The 19,590-nt window shown below is 39.6% G+C and overlaps 1 protein-coding gene across 7 annotated transcripts in view; it reads right to left on the bottom strand.

The window, feature by feature from the left end:
- The window catches only part of Mlf (myeloid leukemia factor), an 83,687-nt gene extending 66,629 nt beyond the window's left edge, over window positions 1–17,058 (bottom strand). For 4 of the 7 annotated variants that reach the window (XM_083132197.1, XM_083132194.1, XM_083132198.1 and 1 more), the window contains exon 1: window positions 16,855–17,057. In XM_083132197.1, the coding sequence (XP_082988323.1) occupies window positions 16,855–16,907 (53 nt within the window). In that variant the 5' untranslated portion in view covers window positions 16,908–17,057. Of the gene's footprint in view, window positions 1–16,854 lie in introns of all 7 variants that reach the window. The other 3 variants (XM_083132200.1, XM_083132196.1, XM_083132195.1) reach the window with 2 other exon arrangements.
- Between the last annotated feature and the right edge of the window lie 2,532 nt (window positions 17,059–19,590).

Genomic DNA, 19,590 nt, shown 5'->3' with positions numbered 1-19,590 from the left:
CTCAAGTGAATATCAGCGAAACTAAACACTCCCTCTCCCCTCGGTGCTGTAGATCGTGAACATTCAAGGGCTTGTTTGCATCGTGTTCAAGCGATAAAGAGTTGGCTGGTGTGGGTGGAGTGAGGCCTCGGACATACTGCATTAGGTAGCACGGCATTATCAGATTAGACAAAGGAGTTCTTTCTGAGCTGACTGTACCAGTAACGTCACACCGGCCGTTCTTGCCTCGACGACGCCAACGATACTACGTGGGTGAAGCAAATATAAATGGGAATTTATTTCTTACTTGCAGGAAAAGTGTGGTGGAGTCCTGTGGCCTTGAGGTGATGATAGTGGGTGTATCTCGAGTCTGTTCCTTCCCTGGAGTCCTTGTCAACTTTTAACATGTCAGTAGCACGATGAGTGAGCAGGAGGTACACCCGTCCATTGCGCAACGCATCATTATCAAATTTCTTAGAAACGAAGGGGTAAAACCAAGTGAAATTTTGACCAGACTTCGAGAACAGTGGTGAGTCCACCCTTTCAAAGACCCATGTGTATGAATGGCACAACATGTTTTTGGGAGGACGGGAAACTGTGGAAAATGAAAGACATCAACGCCGGCCAAGGAAAGCATCACTCAAGAAAACATTCAGGCTGTTCAGGACTTGATTGAAGGTGACCGTCGCTTGGCAGTCAGTGAAATTTCATCCGCAGTGGGCATAAGTTATGGTAGCGCTCACACGATCATTCATGAGAACTTGGGCTACACAAAAATCGCTTCGAGGTGGGTTGTCACCTGTGATGAACCTTGGGCGCACCACTACACACCAGAGTCAAAACACGCAAGCAAGGAGTGGCGGGAAAAAAACGAGGCTGGGCCAATGAAGGACAAAAGCCACGCATCAGCTGGGAAGATTCTTGCCGAAGTTTTTTGGGATTTCAGATGTGTCATTTTTATTGATTATCTTCATGAAAGAAGAACAGTAAATGCTGCTTACTATTGTCAACTCCTGGAAAGTGTTAAGGCTGCTTATCGGACCAAGCGACGTGGTACACCCATCAGGAGTGTTCTGCTACTTCATGACAACGCCAGACCTAACACAGCTGGTGCAACACGTGGCAAACTGGACGAAATTCATTGGACACCACTTGAACATCCTCCATACAGTCCAGACTTATCCCCTTGTGATTATCACTTGTTTGGACCCCTGAAAGAAGCACTCGGAGGTAAGCGTTTTCAGCATGACGCAGAAGTGGAAGAGTTCGTGTGCAACTGGCTGCACACACGACCGAGAACTTTCTGGGACAAATGGATTGCCAAACTCCCTATCCGCTGGCAAAAGTGCATTTCAGTTCAAGGGAGCTATGTAGAAAAGTAATTACTTTGTTTTGTATTTGTATTTTGTTTCAATAAATTATGAAAAATAAATTCCCGTTTATATTTGATTCACCCTAGTAAGATACAGTTCGATTGTAAACAATAACGATTTCGTATTGTCATGAACGTTCATTCCATTACTGTTTCATTATAGCAATGAAAACATACTCCTTCGGATGGCAGTGGGCTGGATACGTACCATTTTCCGATTTTATCACAGAATCAAATTCTCAAGACAATTAGGTGAAAAGGTTAATCAGAAGATCATGACGAGAGTTTACACGTTCACAGCTTAAAAGGTATCCACAATCTTCCCATCTACGATCTTTCTTTTTGCTGGCAATGATTAAGTGGGATGAAACTTACAGCTCGAAGACGTTCGCATTTCAATACGGTTGATTTAAAGAAATATAACAATACAAAGTTACGAGTGGTTTTGAGTAGTTATTTTTATTGGTAGTCATTGTTCTGTAGAAATTAACAATCATTGGTATCCACAGAAAAATTTCCAAAAGTAAGAGTCAAAATCGAAAAACTAATAAATAAAAATAATAACAAATGTTCGAGGTAAGGGTGGATGCAGAGGGCTGGTTAATTTTTCTAAAGCAACCCTCCCCCCAGCTAAACAACCAAACATCCCATGTCGACATGCCCAACGTTGGAGAAGCAATCTGATGCGTTTTTGAGTAGTGAAGGTGTTAAACCACTTGAAATTCATCGCAGGATGAAAGCGCAGTACGGTGTTTCATGTGTGTCCCTGCAGCAAAAATTTTAAAAGCAGCTTAAATTCTGTGGAGGACGCACCGCGACCGGGCCAGGCACACTGCGAAGTGACGAACGAAAACATCGCCGCAGTGGAAGAGATCGTGAAGGAAAACAGGCGTATTACTGTGAAGGAAATAGCCGCCATTTTGGATATTAGTGTTGGTTCAGCACACAATATTGTCCATGATGTGTTGCGACTCAATAAAGTGACGGCGAGATGAGTGCCACGTCAGTTGACTGCTGAATTGAGAAACCGTCTCGTCAATGCCTGTGAGGAACTTTTGCGTTGTTTCCAGGTCGAAGGTGATTGATTTCTGGATAGAAACCTAGGTGCACTATCACCAACCTGAAACAAAAAGATCGAGCAAGGATTGGCGCCATAGCTCATTGCCAAAACCCAAAAAATTCCGAACCCAATCACCAGCAGGAAAAGTCATGCTCAATCTCTTCTGGGATGCAAATTGGGATTTTTTTTTAATATTACATGGAAAAGGGAGTAACAATGGCCAGTACTTCTTATGCAGATCTGCTCTAAAATCACCTTCGCCCTGCAATCAGGGGTAAACGACGACTACTGACTTTAGGTGTATTTTTACTGCATGGTAATACCTGATCGCACACTGCCCGTTTAATGGTTGTGACAATCCATGATATGAAATTTGGATGTCTCACATACCCACCTTATTCACCAGACCAAGAGCCCAGTGACTCGTGTGTTCGGACGGCTCAAAGAGGTGATGGGAAGCACGCATTTGCGAAGCGATGAAGAGGTGAAAACCGCGGTGCACCAGTGGCTAGAGTCACAACCAAAATAATTCTTCTCACGAGGTATCCATGCACTTCCGAAGCACTGGAATACGTGCATTGCACGTCATGGGGACTACGTTCGAAAATGATGTATGAATATTTTTTTCTGTATTTCCTCATTTGCCTCATAATAAATAATTAAGTTTTCATCTGAATCAGCCTCGCATGTTGTTATCATCGTAATATTTGTTTATCTTGGTCCTCCTCATTCTTATTAATCGCTATTTATATTTTTGTGTAAACGCTCAGTTATATTTAGTAACACCAATTGACAGCAAATAATAGTTTGCAGTAGTTTTAATATCAACATGAGGCACTTGTAAGATATAAAGAGACTGTCCTCATAAGGAATTACTTCCTTCCACACACTTCCATCACTGTAAAAGTCCACAACTTTCACCACGCACCTGCACACTCAATTCTGTCTGCCTGCCTGCTCCCGTATAGATGGCCCTAAACACGGAAACTTGCTGTTAGAACCAAAAAGATCGCTTCCCTTTACACATGACCCAGTTGTTCCAATGACGGAACAACGCAAGCTATAAGGAAATTACGTATGACATGTCACGACCGTTCTGGTTGTCGCGTAATCGGGCACACAACTTCAATTTGAACTCGACGGACACTGAAAATATCAGGCAACCCTGGGACGGAACATCGGCTCTCAATAGTAGCCGATGCGACACACAACCTGGATTTGTGTTGAAGAGAAGTGACAGCTTTCATACGGGCGACAAGTGGCAAGGACCCTTCCAGTTTATAAGACAGCGTTCACTACGCATGCGCAACTAACAGACCGGAGCGATACGATCCACTTATTGAGAAAACGACACAGTTCGGGTGGCAAGCGACACTGTCGCCTCGGTCTGAAATATATCTTAGTTGTGAAGTATGTATGTATGGATCACTGCAAGCATAACAATGGCAGTACACTCACGAGGAGAAGTGGGCAGCTCAGACATGGAACAAAAAGTTATTTTGGAATTCGAATGGGCCACCAAACTCTTAGTTCCGCTCCAAACACGACACCCTTGCAGTACAGCACGATGTAGGGAAGGGAGTTGTATGAAGTCAATTGTGATAGATTCAAAAGCCGGATCACATCCATTTCCAACGTTGCTTTAAACATTCTGCTACTGTGCTATATATAGGCAAGGGTTGGAAAATACAGAGCGTCCGGTCGCCATGGCGCTTGAAAATATTCACCTGGCGGCTCAATTTTCAAATTCAGTTCTAATTTCCATTATTAATACTTCAAGTTTGCTTTTGAAATTTCCATTCTCTCTCTATTAAATAACGAGTACCGTATGTTTTTAATTCTTGTGTTTTCTCTATCACGTGTATCATTAAATCAGAATAATAAACATGCCATTACAATTTTTCCCACTGTTGTTAGCCGAATTTTAAAATCTGCAGTGATATGGTAGAACCGGACATATATAATAAAATAATAAATTGCATACTTATTCATACTGTTACCGGTTGAAACTTCTTCAGGACGGCCACTCCGGCGCACGAATTAATTACTTGTAATTCAACCTTGTATTAATAAAAAATATATATTTCATATATATATAGTGGAAGGGTAACAAATGAACAAAATAAAAGGCGCTCCCAAGGCAGCCATTTATTAGAGACTGACTGAATCCATGAGACAGCAACGCTGGAAAATTTCATCTGAAATCACCCATCCCTGGAATCGAACCCGGTTCTTCTGCATGACAAACTCCCTACATAACCACCGCTGTTCCTGCTAAGTCCATAAAATAATCTAGTGAATGAATCTCATAAATAGACTACAAACGAGTAGCAACAATGACCTGTGATTTACATTGTTGTGGAGAGCGGAAGAAACTGAGGTTGATGTACTTTTAGCGGATACACGAATACAGGTAGGGCATGTATCAGCTGGACATTTGCTCTCCATCGTAGAAGACGGAAGGAAGCCGGAAATATTGAAGTCATAATAGTGCTTCTGGCAATAACCACGTTACATGTTATTCTCAAAGTATATTCACCTTGATAGTGGAATTTTTCCAGAACTACATAGTTCTACTGCTTAAGCAACTACCTTCTGCAGATTGTATGGGCGTTTCCAATAATTTTGTTAGAGGAGATTCAGGCCGTTGAATATTAGAAATAATAAATAATTATAATTATTATTATAAAGTAAAAAAATAAATTAGTTTCATTACAAATGTGTTCTTAATGTATCCTTGGAGAGATTTTTCTACTCAATCCTCGAGGTCAGTGAATAACCTCAAAGACAGTTCAACTGTCGGAAATTCGAATGAATACATACAATAAAAACTTTTTTACATGCATGCTCGTAATATTTCCATTTTTGGTTATTTTACAACGCTTTTCTACCTCTTAGGTTAATTGCGTTGATGAGGATCAAACGATGAAAGGACATACACAAAGATACATCCAGGCTTCAACCAGGGTCCAAACCTGGCACCTTTAGAGCTTCGTAGCACGTGACGCTGGCCACTCTTGCAAGATACAAGATAAGTTATGGGAACTATATTCTTTTCATGAGAATGCAGGACGGCATGGCACGAAATATACAAATGGAAGAGGACACTGTGTGGAACTGAACAATGGAGTTCATGTGTACTAGGAGTTGGTAGGAAAGTGCCTCCCCACCAAAAAAAATTAAAATATATCGTTCACAATGCGTGTAATAACCACAAGGCTACATTGGCAGTACGAAAATAAAATAGGCGCATACAAAGCAGGTTTTTCCTGCATTTTTGTGCAGGTCCTGCGAAAAAACAAAAACATACCTCGGATTTTTAGGTTAGTAAATAGGCTCTAAAAATCCTAAAATAGGTTCGGAAAACCTTAAGTTAGGCTCGAAAAATCTTGAAGTAGGTTCAAGGAAACTTAAAATAGTTCAAAATCCCTCAAAAATTCTGATTAGGTATAGTCACCGGCAATGAAAATGGGACACCTATATCCTGAAATACGCACTATCTTGCTTAACGTTATGTGTGTTGCCTAACCCTCCGGCGATGGAAGAACTTACCATTGGAAATTTGTTATTAAAATCCACTCTTCGCCGTATAGTTAGACAACAATCTTTTTTCATGTTATCCACAGTCAAACTCCGCAATTTTGCCTGTGAGGGTCATCTTGTTTGCTGAAAATAATCTTTCAACATAAACATAGTCAGTGGTGCAAACTTCAATGCTGAAATGTTAGTTTGCAAGGCGTGAATGCCACAAAGCACCGAAGTGACGCGAAGTGAGCAAGACCACACAGATCAGACCACTTTGGATTGTACAGGTAACAGTGGCACCAGACCTTTTTCTTTGTTTAGAGCTTTGAAAAATCACCATGGACTTGGAAGGGAAATCGACAGAGAGCACGTTTCAAACACGTTCGTCATTGAATTTTTTCGTGACCAAACAAAGAAAATGCCTCCGTGTGACATAAAAATCCTGTAAAACCTTTATAAATCTATAAAAACCTAAAAAAAAGGCTTGATTTAGGCGCATAAACCGAAAATAGGTTCTAACAAGTAAAATATTTTTTTAGGCGCCATAAAACTTCATCGGTTGTTGCGTTTTTTAACGAAACGCTGACATAACTTATTATTTTTTACATACCTGTAAAGGAAAAAATAGGTTACAAACCTCGTATTCTAGTGTTTCGAACTGCTTGGGAAGTAATCGAAGGTAACCTGCTTCTCTTTATTACCCATTTTCAGGATATAATTTGGAGGTGTCACATTTCTCAAAGACGGGCGTGTATCCTCAAGATTCTGAGCTCTCATGCGGAGCGTCTCTTTGGAAACTACGACTGACAGTTCGTGGCGGAACCTCCTACCGACAATCAGTCAATGCGTGTCCCGTTGTCTAACTCTTTTGTAAGCCTTGGTGGAAATGTCGACGTGCTCTTCGCACTTAGATACAAAGTGCGACATCATTTTCAACTGGCCAGTGGTTGAAACGCTTCCGTAAGCATCCAGAAAGTAACGGGGAACTTTGTTGGCTTCTTCCGCTATAACGGGTGAAGTATTTCTGTTGATGTCCTCCATTGTATTCAAAAAGAAGTTGCATTATTTCCGGAGAAAGGAGGCCAATTGCATTATCAATCGGAAAATCACATAAAATTATCCTGGCAAAATGTCGTCGCCAGTGCGTAGATTGATTGAATGAACGTCGCTTCTTTGTACCATTAGGTTAGTCGCGCCAGGAGTCCGGGTTCGAGGCCCAGATTGTTCTTTGTGAAAGTTTGTTCACGAATTCCTCATCGTCGTCATTAACGAATGTGGCAGAAAAGTAATCTAAAATCATCTTTTTTCTGGGCTTTGAAGACAATGAACTTCGGTTAGAACCAGAAAATTTTATTTTACATTTTATTGGCATTATTCGGCATTTTTTTAGGTCATTTTTTCAGTATTTACTGCATTTTATATAATTTTTGTGTTTTCTTCTTGCTCCTTCCCTGTTGTTTCATGAAGTTTAAAAGTAAAATTAGTCAACATAAAAAATATATAATCTGATGCACACGAAACAAAACTACATTTTCAGATGATGACTAACAACTGTATCCTGCAAGGCCCACCCTGAAAGGAGGTGAATGACTTGCAGAGAAAAATCTTGTGAAGTATCTTATGAAGTAAAAATATAGAAAACTACATTAGCATTTAATTGTCTTTTCCCCATTTGCATGGAGAGTTTTAACCCCCAAGTAACAGATTTTATCAAATTATTCAACTTGTCTCTTGTAATTTATGAAAAAAATCAAGCTTTCATATTAAGGGCGGAAATTATTCTTTGGTATTTTTTTAAAATTTTCAGGTCATTTTTTGAGACTTTTTAGGTCATCAACTAACGAGCCCTAGATATAAGTAACAATGCGTGTAGATGTGTCATGATAGGGCATGTTCGAGCTTGTCGTCGGTTGCGTAGGTACTTTCAGGGTTCTATGCAGAATTTTCCATCTGCGGGTGCAAGAGTATATATTTCAGGTTTAAATGACCATAAATTGGACATTATGAAAAATTTTTGGGAGTGCGTGGATGTATCACTGGGTACAGTTTCGAGTTGCCCAGTGTATATCATCAGGTTTGAACTCCATCCCACCCACATAAACAGCTTGGACTTTGAATCTTTGTTTTCAGTCCACTTCATGCATGTATAGGCTATTCGAAACAGGGCATACAGTTTATAGTGGGATGTGAACCACCATGTGCCTCTGAGATGCATTGATTACAAGGAGACTACGCCATTGGGGAGACGGGGTTGCGGGGGAATCCCTCACTTGGTTACAAAGCCAACAGACGTTAGGCACATACACTACTAGATTCCCCCATGTAACTTTTACAAATACCACACTGCAAACAAACAATTTTCCTGGGGCAATCAATCATTCATGAACTTTTTTTTTTTACACTTTTAGAAGGATGAGCATTTTTTCATAAAAATGTGCAACACCAGATCTCCCCTCCACCCTTCTCTGACATGACTAGAGCAGGATTCCATAGCACTGATAAGAAACAGACTGACATAGCACAGCGTGCAGTTTTCCATCCATTGCTACCTGAGTTTCTGGAAACTAAATTTACACTCATATTCAGAAGTATAATAGATATTTTCTTATGTAAAAAAGTACGAGAAATACAGCATAATGTAGACCTACAGCACTATGTAAATGTAGATCTTGAATTTCACATTCCGACTCTGAATCCGATGTATATTCCCAAGATTATAAGCAGGGTGATATTTGAAAAATATCCAGGGGAGTGCAGAGGTATGGCAATAATTTATTTTAAAGCATTGGCATGTTGTAGATTACTGAATCTCCCCCAGGCAATCAGAAAGGAGGACACACTATCCAATGGGGAAATTCCTCTTCACTCACCCCACAAATACCATAACAACCAAATGGAGTGTGACACCACCATAAGCAATTACATCAAAATGAAACTGGGATAAATATTCTAGTCTCTAAAATATCTCTCATGTCATGTTAAAAACAAGAGATCTTTACTAAGGTAAAATTTCAAAAGGGGAACAGTTGCATCCAAGACCTACATGTTCTACAAGGAACAAAGGGGCATCCTTATAATGCAATTCATTATCTAAAACTCCTTAACTTGGATGCCAAGTTTTTTTCAAGTTTCCTCTTGAAAAATTAGATCCGAACTACTGTGTGCCTCCACCAGGTATCGTACCCGGGACCTCTTGACTACAAGGTGATGATGTTACCACTATGCCAAGAATGAGGCCCCCGACTCAAGACATTTTTGTTTTAAAATTGTATATCCTGCAGTAATATGGGAAAAGCTGGGGTAAGTCATAAGCAATAAAAGCAAATTAAACACAGGGGTAAATATTATCTATGGAAGCTACACCCTGTGGTGCAACATCCTTTTGGGAGTCAAGGCCTGCCTAGCAGCACATGTGTTCAGTATTCTGAATCCCACCACAGCTGTTATATCTGCCTTTCTGGTGCGAAGTCTGCTTTCTTTCCAACAAGCTCCCTTTTCCCTTACAATGCTGTCAACACTGAAATTTTCGAGTACTTGGAGATTGGGGTATGTACCCTCGACCCTCTCTAAACCCCCCCCCCCTTTTCACAGAAAGTTGAAAACTTTGCACACCTCACGAAGATTATGCTGTTTATGAAAATTACATATTTTCAGATCACGGAAATGCATTACAGTGAAGTAACGTGTAGTTTTAAGTGCTACTAGAAGGATCAAATCTCTTGTTGGCTATTTGTGGTTTTCAACCCTAAAACTTCCACGTTCGAAACCCAGTCTGAGCATGGGTGTTCCTTGCAAGTGTCTCTTCATCAATATCATCACTCGACTTCATCTTTGCAATTATATTGAACGCAAATCCCAACTGGCAGCTGGAAAACAGCGAATTAGCGATCAGTTGAATTTTCCTCGACTGAGGTCTGGCATTTTCGAGTCACAAGGTTCCGAACGTTGTTCGCAGGATGAAACAAATGAGCATCGGATACAGCACATTTTGCCAAACGTACTGTAAAGCGAGAAAGAGTCTTCTCTGGCAAAGGTTTTGTCAGCACCAGAAATCAGTGGGGGTTAATGGTACACTACACACGTGGTCCTGAATGATGAAGTTTCCCGAATGACCACCCACAGGTCTGAATGCAGGCGGACACACAGTCATATAAAGACAAGTGGCAAAAACAGAAGTACGCTTGGCAACGTTGCTTCGGGAGAGCGATGTGATCCCTTCAGCTTTTACTTCCCAACTGAGTTTGTTGACACCCATCGAGTCTCACACACCCGAAGATGATTGGGTGACAGAAATAGCCTTCAAGGTCAGCTGCCAGTTGGAGTTGCGTTCGGTATAGTCAAAAGTGTCAGAAAAGTGAAATAAAATAAGCCAAATCAACAACCAACCATGCAACAAAATTATGGTACATGAAAGAGATGAATATAATGAAACTGAAAATTAACTAAATCCTTCCTTTTTCCCCCCGAGGACCATAAGAGCCCAAGATACACCCACCAACCAGGGCTGGCCGGGTGGGCTGAGCCCCGGTTTCCCCACGCGTTTTTTTTTTCTCTCCAGAAAACCCCACCTTCAAAATACCCCACCAAAAAACCCACTCAAAATGTGGGTTTTTCCAGAAAATGTTGTAAATTATTGCTTTAAATAATTGTGAGGTTCTATAATTGTCAACAGTTTGAGAAAACTTGTAAAATAAATGCTTAGCCAAGCTTATATATCAGTCACTTCCATTCCATATGTGGGCAAGCCACATGGTTTCAGCTGTGACAATCAACTTTTAAACATGAGACTGGTCAACACTCACCATCATGATTAAATAGGGAGCTACGAATGAGTAGCGTAACCCGGTCATGAAAACCTACGATTGCGGGTTCGTTGTGCTGACCACACATCACCCCCTAACTGGTTGGATGATCTTCCACCTCAGTTTAGGATCAAGCGGGAGTGCAGCCAGCAGTCCGTAGGTAGGCCTGGGCCCTCAATGGTCTGTTGCAGCATGGGTTACGTATGTTTTTAGTTTAATCATTTCAAGGTGTGGGACGACTAGCAACGAGCTAAACATGTCACTTGCATGTTGCTCGGACTTGACTGTTTTCTCAAAGGCATGTATCGTGCCACTTTGGTTTGTTGCACTTGCATGAACAGTGAATATTTTGCTATATACCGTGCCACTTGTCATCCGTGACTTCAGTCTGAAAGCTCCTTCCATGGCATGCATCATGTCGCCTCGGACTTGTTCGTGAATGCGTGGTGGATGCTTGCCTATAGACTGAAGGGGCCTATGTCAATTTGCTGTTGTTGTGTGTTGCTTCAGTCTGAATGTTCTCTATACTTAACAAGATTGTTAGCTACTTCATCAGAGATTAAGATTTAATTCAGCCTGTAAATCAGAGCACAAATTGCAAGTACTGATGTTGGAAAAAGACGAGCTTTTTGATAGAAGGTTCCCTTTATAATCATGAATGGGCCTCTGGAGTGACATAATGTAATGCTATTGCCTTGTAATAAGAAGTGGTCTGAGGTTCAATCCTCAGTGGAGGCAGAGTGCTTCGGATCTAATTTCAAACTGCAGGTCCAGTCCAGATTTCTGTCATGGATTTTCTTTGCTATTTGCAACCAGTCTCATTTGCTTTTGCTTCAGCTATAGTGCCAGTGTTTCTCAACCGCCAGACCTAAAAAGGTCCTTTGCACACAGGGGTTGACAACTAATTTAAATCAAACTTTACATATGACAGCAAGTCTATACATAATTGAACTATGATTATGCCATAGTTGATATATTAATTAATGATTGATTGATTGGCTTTATTTTACTTTGATCATTGTGCCACTTTTGGCTAATTTGCGAAGATGGCGATGAGTGATGATGATGAATGGGCACTCATAAACATCCATGCCCAGGCCAGGATTCTAACCTGGGACCCCTTGCATCGTAGCGTGATGTGCTAATCACTCTGCCATGGGGGGCAGCTAATATTAAATAAGGATGCATATTAATTTACATATAAACTTTAAAGATCAGAAATTTATTTATGAGTGAAGTTGTGGGTTTCAGGGCATCGACTTGTACGTAACAAATTTACTGGGCTGCTGTCTCAAAGGTTGAGAACCACTGAAACAAGAAGCTAAAATACATCAGTAGTTGCTCCGTGAACAGGCTTAGCAGCCATTTATCCCAAGTTATACATAATGTACTGGAAAGCCAGAATATAAATATATTGTACTGAACACAAAATTTAATGTAAAGAGATTGGATACTAGATTTTCGAAAGGTAGAGCAGTATTTTCTTTTTTTGCTTCATGTATGTGTGTTCGTATAACAAATTCAAACATTCAAAATGATAACATACTATTAGGTTCTATTAAAAACACAAACTACTCTAGTTATGTGAATATGTTTATACTACATAGATATATTTAGTAAGCCTACTGAAATGAGGAAAACACTTGGAAAGGACAGCCCATTAAAAAAAACACCAGCTTTTTTTAAAACAATGTTTATATCTAGCTATGAATTTCATATGGTAAATCCTAATTTTATATAGAAATGAGTGTATTTTACTGTAGGGAGATATGAAAACCATGGAACAGGAAAAATACTCCACCATCATCTGAAATGGATACAGCCCAGCATGAGAGTAATGCTGGTTATAAAACTGTCCATCTTTCTTATCCCATGTGTTTGAGAGCAGAAATTGGACATGAATGATTTATTTTATTTCCACATAGCCTATATCAGTCATGCCTTCGAGAAGATTGGTCGCAGCTTTCCCTTTGAGCTTGTCAATCAACTGCTTCCCAGGAGGGTTGGGATTTGTCCAGAAAACTACATGCCAAACGTCTTGTGCTGACTTTCCTGTCACGAGAAAGGGTGAACAAACTTTTGAAAACAACAAATGTCGCTCTTAGTCGCGGTTCTAGCGACTCAAGGACAATGGTATTGCACGATATCGGTGAAAAAATTTGAGCTGATGCATATCGATACATCGGCATTGTTATCGGCTCAGCTCTATTATTATTTTTTTATATATAATGGATACACGTAGAAATTACCTACAGAGTAACCTCATCAAGTGAAATAGAAGAATGGAATATATTGTTTTTGTAGTTATATTGAGTGATTGGGAAATTCTGTATAGCTTGTGTGTTTTCTAGCAGTGTTGAATCAGATTTCTTGGTAGTCAATTTTGCAGGTTGAAGAAACAACCAAAATGCTAGAAAGGGCTTCGGAATGCACTGGAAAGGTGTTTCGGTACATTATTAGGTGTAAATACGTTATTTGCTCCTATAGGGTTGAAAATTTTCAATGGAAATATTTAGACAATCATATTTGGATTTAGTGCATTTGAAAATCTCGTCCACCCCTAACATATTTTGATTCTTCAAATATGTGAAGTTAAGGTTGTTAGAAGGACATTACTCAGTTGTGTACACTCAAGGTAAAGCACGAAATAGCAAGAAACAGGAGAAGTAAAAGCATGGAAAATATTTTAAAAGATCAGTCTTGAACTTTTTTTTAATGTTATTTATTGAATAGTAGACTATAATATTTCAACAATATTTAATGTTTTGTACTTTTATAAATAAGTGGAGAAGGTATAGCCCACTGATAAACACCAGCCTCCATGGGTTAGTGGTTAATACAGCACGCTATGAGGGCAGGAGCCCCAGGTTAGGGTGACCAGATTTTCTGAAACAAAAAGCAGGACATCCATGGATGCACACAGGTAGGATCTAGGAAGATCATCTATCCCCCTCTTCTGGACTACACAGCTCTCTTTTATCAGTTTTCTTCTCTTATGTATTTTCCTTCAATTCATTTCTCTGTTATTTTCTTCTTTTTGCTTTATTTTTCATTTCACAGATTAGCGCCTCTATGTCTCTCGCTCTTCATGATGTTTTTTTTATTCACTTTCTTGTTCCTAGTTCCCCCCCCATTTTCTTCCACTCTTATGTATTTATTGTTATAAATAATTAAACTAATGCTTCTTTGATGCAAATTCAAAACTCATTAACATTTCTGTTTCAGGATGAAATTGTGCTTTTGACGTTCGATTTTATTTTTCAAATGGTATTCATTACTGAAAACCTGCAATTCAAACCCTACGATTTATCACTTGCAAGAAGTGCGTGCAGCTAACTTCTTGACGTATCTTAACTTTTATCCCTCTCCCCCTTAGTCATGCAAATCATGGTTCATATAACTTGACAAGTTTAAAAACAAGACGCTGCAATCCATTGTTTGCGCACCTCACATCACATTTCCCCACTCCATTGTCTGCGGCGACGTTCGTTCGCAGTGTTGCAACCTGGAGGGAGCGGAATTGTCTGAGAATTTTCAACGAAATTTGAATGTGAAAGGCATGAATAAGTATCCCGTCACCTACGCTACCTATTGATTAAGCTAAATTCTAAATACATTTTGATATTTTCCCTTTAAACCTTAAATGAATTAAGTTATATTAGGTATATTTCTTACCAGCATAAGAAATGTATGAAATAAAACGATAGAAAAATGAAAAATATATAAACGATAGAACTGAGCTCACCTTCTAAATGTTTTCCAGTTCTCCTTCTTCAGTTTCACTCTCCCACTCATCCGAGTCTGTGTCTACCAATGAATCTGTGTCCTGTGTCTGAATCGGCTTCATCAAGTCTAATTATCAGTTCATCTACACGCTCGTCCATAAGTCCATCTCTTTCAAAGTAAGAATCTTGCAGCCAAGAGTAAAGAGCATGAACATTTCAATGCTTTAGAAAAGAACACAGGCAAACGTGTTATCAGATTGCCTTCTCGTAGTGATTGTTGTACGATAAACAAACGAACCACAACCCCACTCGTTTTCTTAAAAACAAAACAAAAAAAACTGGCCAATGCTCGATGTCGCATTTAGAAAATGAAGTCACTCGCCCTGTAGTTTCTCTTCGTTATAAACCTTAACGCACGTGCGTAATACTACAGTTTACGATCGGCGCACCGCACACATTTTCAAAGGCCGGATTAAATAAAATGAACCACTGATATAATAGGAGCCTGCATGCACCGTCACGCTAAACAGTGAAAATTGTTTGTCATATTTGTTTTAGCTTAATTTTGCTGAGTTGGCACCACTGGTACTCTCAACGCCAGACCAGTGAGTAGAAGAGTGGTGGGGAGGATGACGTAATAGGAAGTGCTCCGCAGCGATCTGCGCATATCGGGACTTAACTTGTCAGGCTATAGCATTATTATTTCCCCTCCCCCCAACAATCTGCAGTAATTTCGCACCCTGACTTGAACCTCTATCATATATTAACAAATTGAATGCAATATCTGTTTCTAAGCAATAATTATACATTTTAGAGTAGGTTTAATGCCGCGGGCGAGAACATTTTTAGATGTACAACTATTTCTTTGTGCACATGATCTTATATAAACACATACATGCATGTGTGTACATGTATTTATGCCACCAAATTACGTAAAAAAGTTCATTGTGAATTCATGAAAGGAAGGACGGTAAATGTGTTATATCAGACACATTTATTCATTTTTACAGAAGAAACTACTTACGGAAATGAGTTTCTGTAGTATTTTGAAAGTTCTTGGAGGTATTTTCTCACCGTAGAATGCTGCACAACAAGAAATAAGCACTTTTGATATAATAAACTTGCATTTTGTGCAAAGCGACAACATTATGCCGTTGTTTCCATTATGTACCTGCAGCTGGCGCGAGCGTCGAAAGTTATGCGGTCTCGCCAGTGTTTCCAAACGTGCCTTTTCTTTTACCAGAATTTTATTTTTTAATTTTTTTTTAACTATGCTTACCTAACCTTGCCGGAAATGGCTATCGTGAAGGGTTTTTGGGGCTATCATGAATGGTTTTTGGCGCTATCCGTCAATGGTGTGATGACATAATGAACACGAAAGCAGGTAGTTTTCGGTTAAGAAGATTGAAACACTGCATACCCCACTCCAAATCGACAACACACAAGCACGACGTGCGATGATCCACAGCTGTGTGCGCCATATTGTATGTTCCGCAACGGAAGAAAGGACCCAAAAGAATTACTCGTAATGTGAAAAATCGAAGTTATTTTCGTGTAAAAACCATAATGGCACCTTCAACTATGTTCCACAATACACAATTGGTACGTACGAACCATTTAAAACTGAAAATATTCCATAGAAATGTGTCTCCGATATAACAGACAATTACCGCAAGGACTTTATTGAGATAAATAGTTTGCAGGACATTTGGTTATTTGGAGTGTCCTCGCAGTTCGTAGGACATGGGCCTAAAAAAAAAATATCCTAGGTTCGAATCCCGGCATGTTGTTTGTGCGTGTCCCTCTACTCATACCATCACTTATCCTCACCTTCGCGATGTCAAAAGTGGAAGAAATGTGAAGTAAAATAAACCAAACCAAACCCACAGATTCGCTACATAACAAATGAAAATTACGTACTTCAACTAACAAGTGTTAAATTTCTGCGTGTCGAACTTTAACTAAAAGACGCAATTATCTTTGCGCAAAACCTTAGATTTTCCAGTACTCTCTCCATTAGCATGTGCTAAATTATGTTATAAAATGACAAAGTTCTAGTTCCGCATGATGATTCCCACAATAAATACTATTGCATTCGTCGGTGGGATTTTCAATGTCGTACGAAACAATTGTTCATAATGATTCAATGAGATTCATACAGCAGACAATATTTTGACTGCATACACTACACAACGCAGCTCTCACGTTATTCCATTGTAACTTATGCTTTCATATGCAGTAAAGAACACAAGCATGCCTCATACTTTTCAACATGTACACTTTCTATGACACATTACATTTGTCAGTGATGATACAATCACAGTCACAATTTTCTGTTTCAATTTATTAACAATTTGTCAATAATATTGGTAACAACAAAATATTACTTACCCGAAAAACGGGTCGTCCTCTAAATCACCCATTAGCGATCCAAAAAGTGACATGATTATTTCAACTCTTGCACACTTACACTATAATACACTGAGATCAGGTTCACAATACAGTGGGAACGCTTTAACTTACAGCTGGTCAAACCTTACGCCTTCCATTCACGATCGTATAATGGCGAATTCTCTGGAAAATGCTAGCAAGCAAGCGGGCAGGCAAACAGGAAACAAATGAAAGTCACGTAGCGCGAAGCGCATGTCCACACCATTCGTACTCAAACTTTCTGCATACATACCTACGCACGTAAATTCCCCTCCCGCCCCCTCTGTTTTGCAATTTTACGCTTTAGGCTAATCTTAAGCCATAAAGAAGAGGAAGGCCAAATTTATTTCTCGGGGGTATATAGGATTTCTATAAAGAAAATATAATCGAGAAAGGAATGTTGCATAGGGAAACCATATAAAAAAATGCAAAACACACGGCTTTGTTTTTACATATTATTTTTTAGGATTCGGATATTCACAAAGTTTAACAGGATCGAGAATATTTTTTAAAGTTTGATTTAAGCCCACTTTATGCACATGATAGGATAATCGGTAGCCTTGTACTCAGAGGCTCTGGGGTTTGATGCCCAGTAAAGGCACATATTGGTTCGAATTCCTCTTTAAACTTAAAGTACAGTCCCAATTAGCCTATCTGTGCATAAAGTGGACTTTAAAACAGGACTATATATTGTTTACATAAACCAGTGCAAGTGGAGGTTAGAATCAGTAGCAGCGTGGAGGGGCAAAAGTGAGGAAGGCCAACTGCTCCCTAATCGCACCCACTGGTTAGAATGGATTCTCAGTGAGGTATGGTACCTTGGGATTAATGTTATTATACTTGTTTACCTCATTTTTAATATTTGCCCGTAAACAAGAACTTCGAGAATTCATTTTAAATACACAACTGTCTCTTGCGTGTGCCCATTACAACAACACTCTCTTCGAAGTAATAAACTTACTTATTTAAAAAACAAACATTTTTCTGCGACAAAAAGTTCAAAAGAAAATGCATTTGTGTGCATGTAAATTTTACGGCAAACTTAGAACCGTTTATGGTTTATTAATGGAAGAATTTTTTCAGAATAATGCATGTACTTTACATATACGTAACATAACACCAAGATGAAACATATTCTATAACTGATATTTTAAATCAACACTTAGGCTAGAATATTTCTCTCTTCAAACCAGGTCTTTAGGCTGTTGCATACCATCCACATTTGATTTTAACCAAATTCAAAGGATTCCAGGTGGCATCAGCAATTTACTAAGATAAGAGTCTGGTGCTGAAAGAGGTTTCAACTAATAAAATTCCTCCTTCCTCATATTGTCATGCAATACAGACATTCTCTCTCTTTCTCTGCTCTCAGGTATAGAAATGTGGCAACTTGCATATGCTCTTACTTTAACACTGTTTTAGGCACGTCTTCTGTAACATGCATAGGTGTGTGGGGTACACCTGTCCCCCAAACCTTTAACTATCTATTGCATGAATAAGAGCCTGGGCTCGTAACGGCCACTTGGGATCCTTTTTTAGTGATTTTAATATTAGTGTGGATTGTTTTTACGAAGTTTTTAACATGCTGAGATTTTTTAAGTTGGAATATGGCAGAGTTTTTGTAAGTGTTTTTAGCCTTAACCCTTAACCGAATCCTCTTCTTTTACGTGGCACTATGCTCTGTGCCTAGAAACAACGGTGGATCGAAGGGCAGAGCCGCCGTGCCATGGCACTACCCTTAGAAGAAACCCATACCTTGCCAAAGTATTGTTAAATTAATACATTTATAATTTACATACAAGGAGATTCGAATCTCGCAATCGGTCAAGTTGACGACTGCCCCAGCCTCCACGCGGCATCGCCAGCTGTTTCGTACCCTCGTGAGGCAACGGTCCGAGCCGTCCAAGAGCTGGCCTAACCAAGTTGGCACATGTGCAGAGGATTGTAGAAGTCTCAGTGGGGAACAAGGATGGGAGGGGAAGGGGGGGGGGTACCATAAGACACCAGTCGAGCCCGTTCTCGCTTGGCACGACGAGGGACATAGCTGCCACCTTCAGAGATAAATCGCTAAACTTGACTCATTTGTAAACCCGTTGGAAAATAATTCGTAAGAAAGGTACTTTCTACTTTACTGCCTACTTTTGAAAAAAAGAACGTAGTATTTATCCAAAGTTAAATAACCATTTAGATACAAGATAGATGCATCCGAAGGGCCATCCAGACTTATATTTTTTACGTATAAAGTAAAAAATCCTATGGTGATGCGAGTTTCCTTTGAGATTTCTTTTACAACAAATGTCTAGAATATTTTCGACGTCCAGTTGGAATATGTGCGCATTGGGGGAGGAAAAGGTGAGAGGATTTGTTTTTCCCTTCCTCCTGTAATTGTTGTGTTTTTAGGGAAGTGTCCTGTAGTGTATAAAATATAGATTAGCGAGTGAAGATTAATCGGATTAGTGCGTTGTTACTTATCACACACACTGTTTTCCAAACGAGGATAAATTAAAAGTTAAGCATCTTGGCCAGTGCCGCAATCACATGGAGGGGGTGGTCATTGCAGACATTTTCTTTTTTTCGATTTCTTGATCACGTTGGCACTACCCATCATAGTAACCGCCGGCTGCCACTGCCTACAAACATCCACGAACCTGATGAAGGAGGCAGTTTGACCTCCAAAACGTTGTCCTAATAAGACTC

This window comes from Lepisma saccharinum, chromosome 12 (assembly GCF_977018435.1).
Source record: "Lepisma saccharinum chromosome 12, izLepSacc3.1, whole genome shotgun sequence".
Lineage (NCBI taxonomy): Eukaryota > Metazoa > Arthropoda > Insecta > Zygentoma > Lepismatidae > Lepisma > Lepisma saccharinum.
The sequence above is the reverse complement of the archived record's forward strand: the minus strand, read 5'-3'. Positions and strand labels throughout refer to the sequence as shown.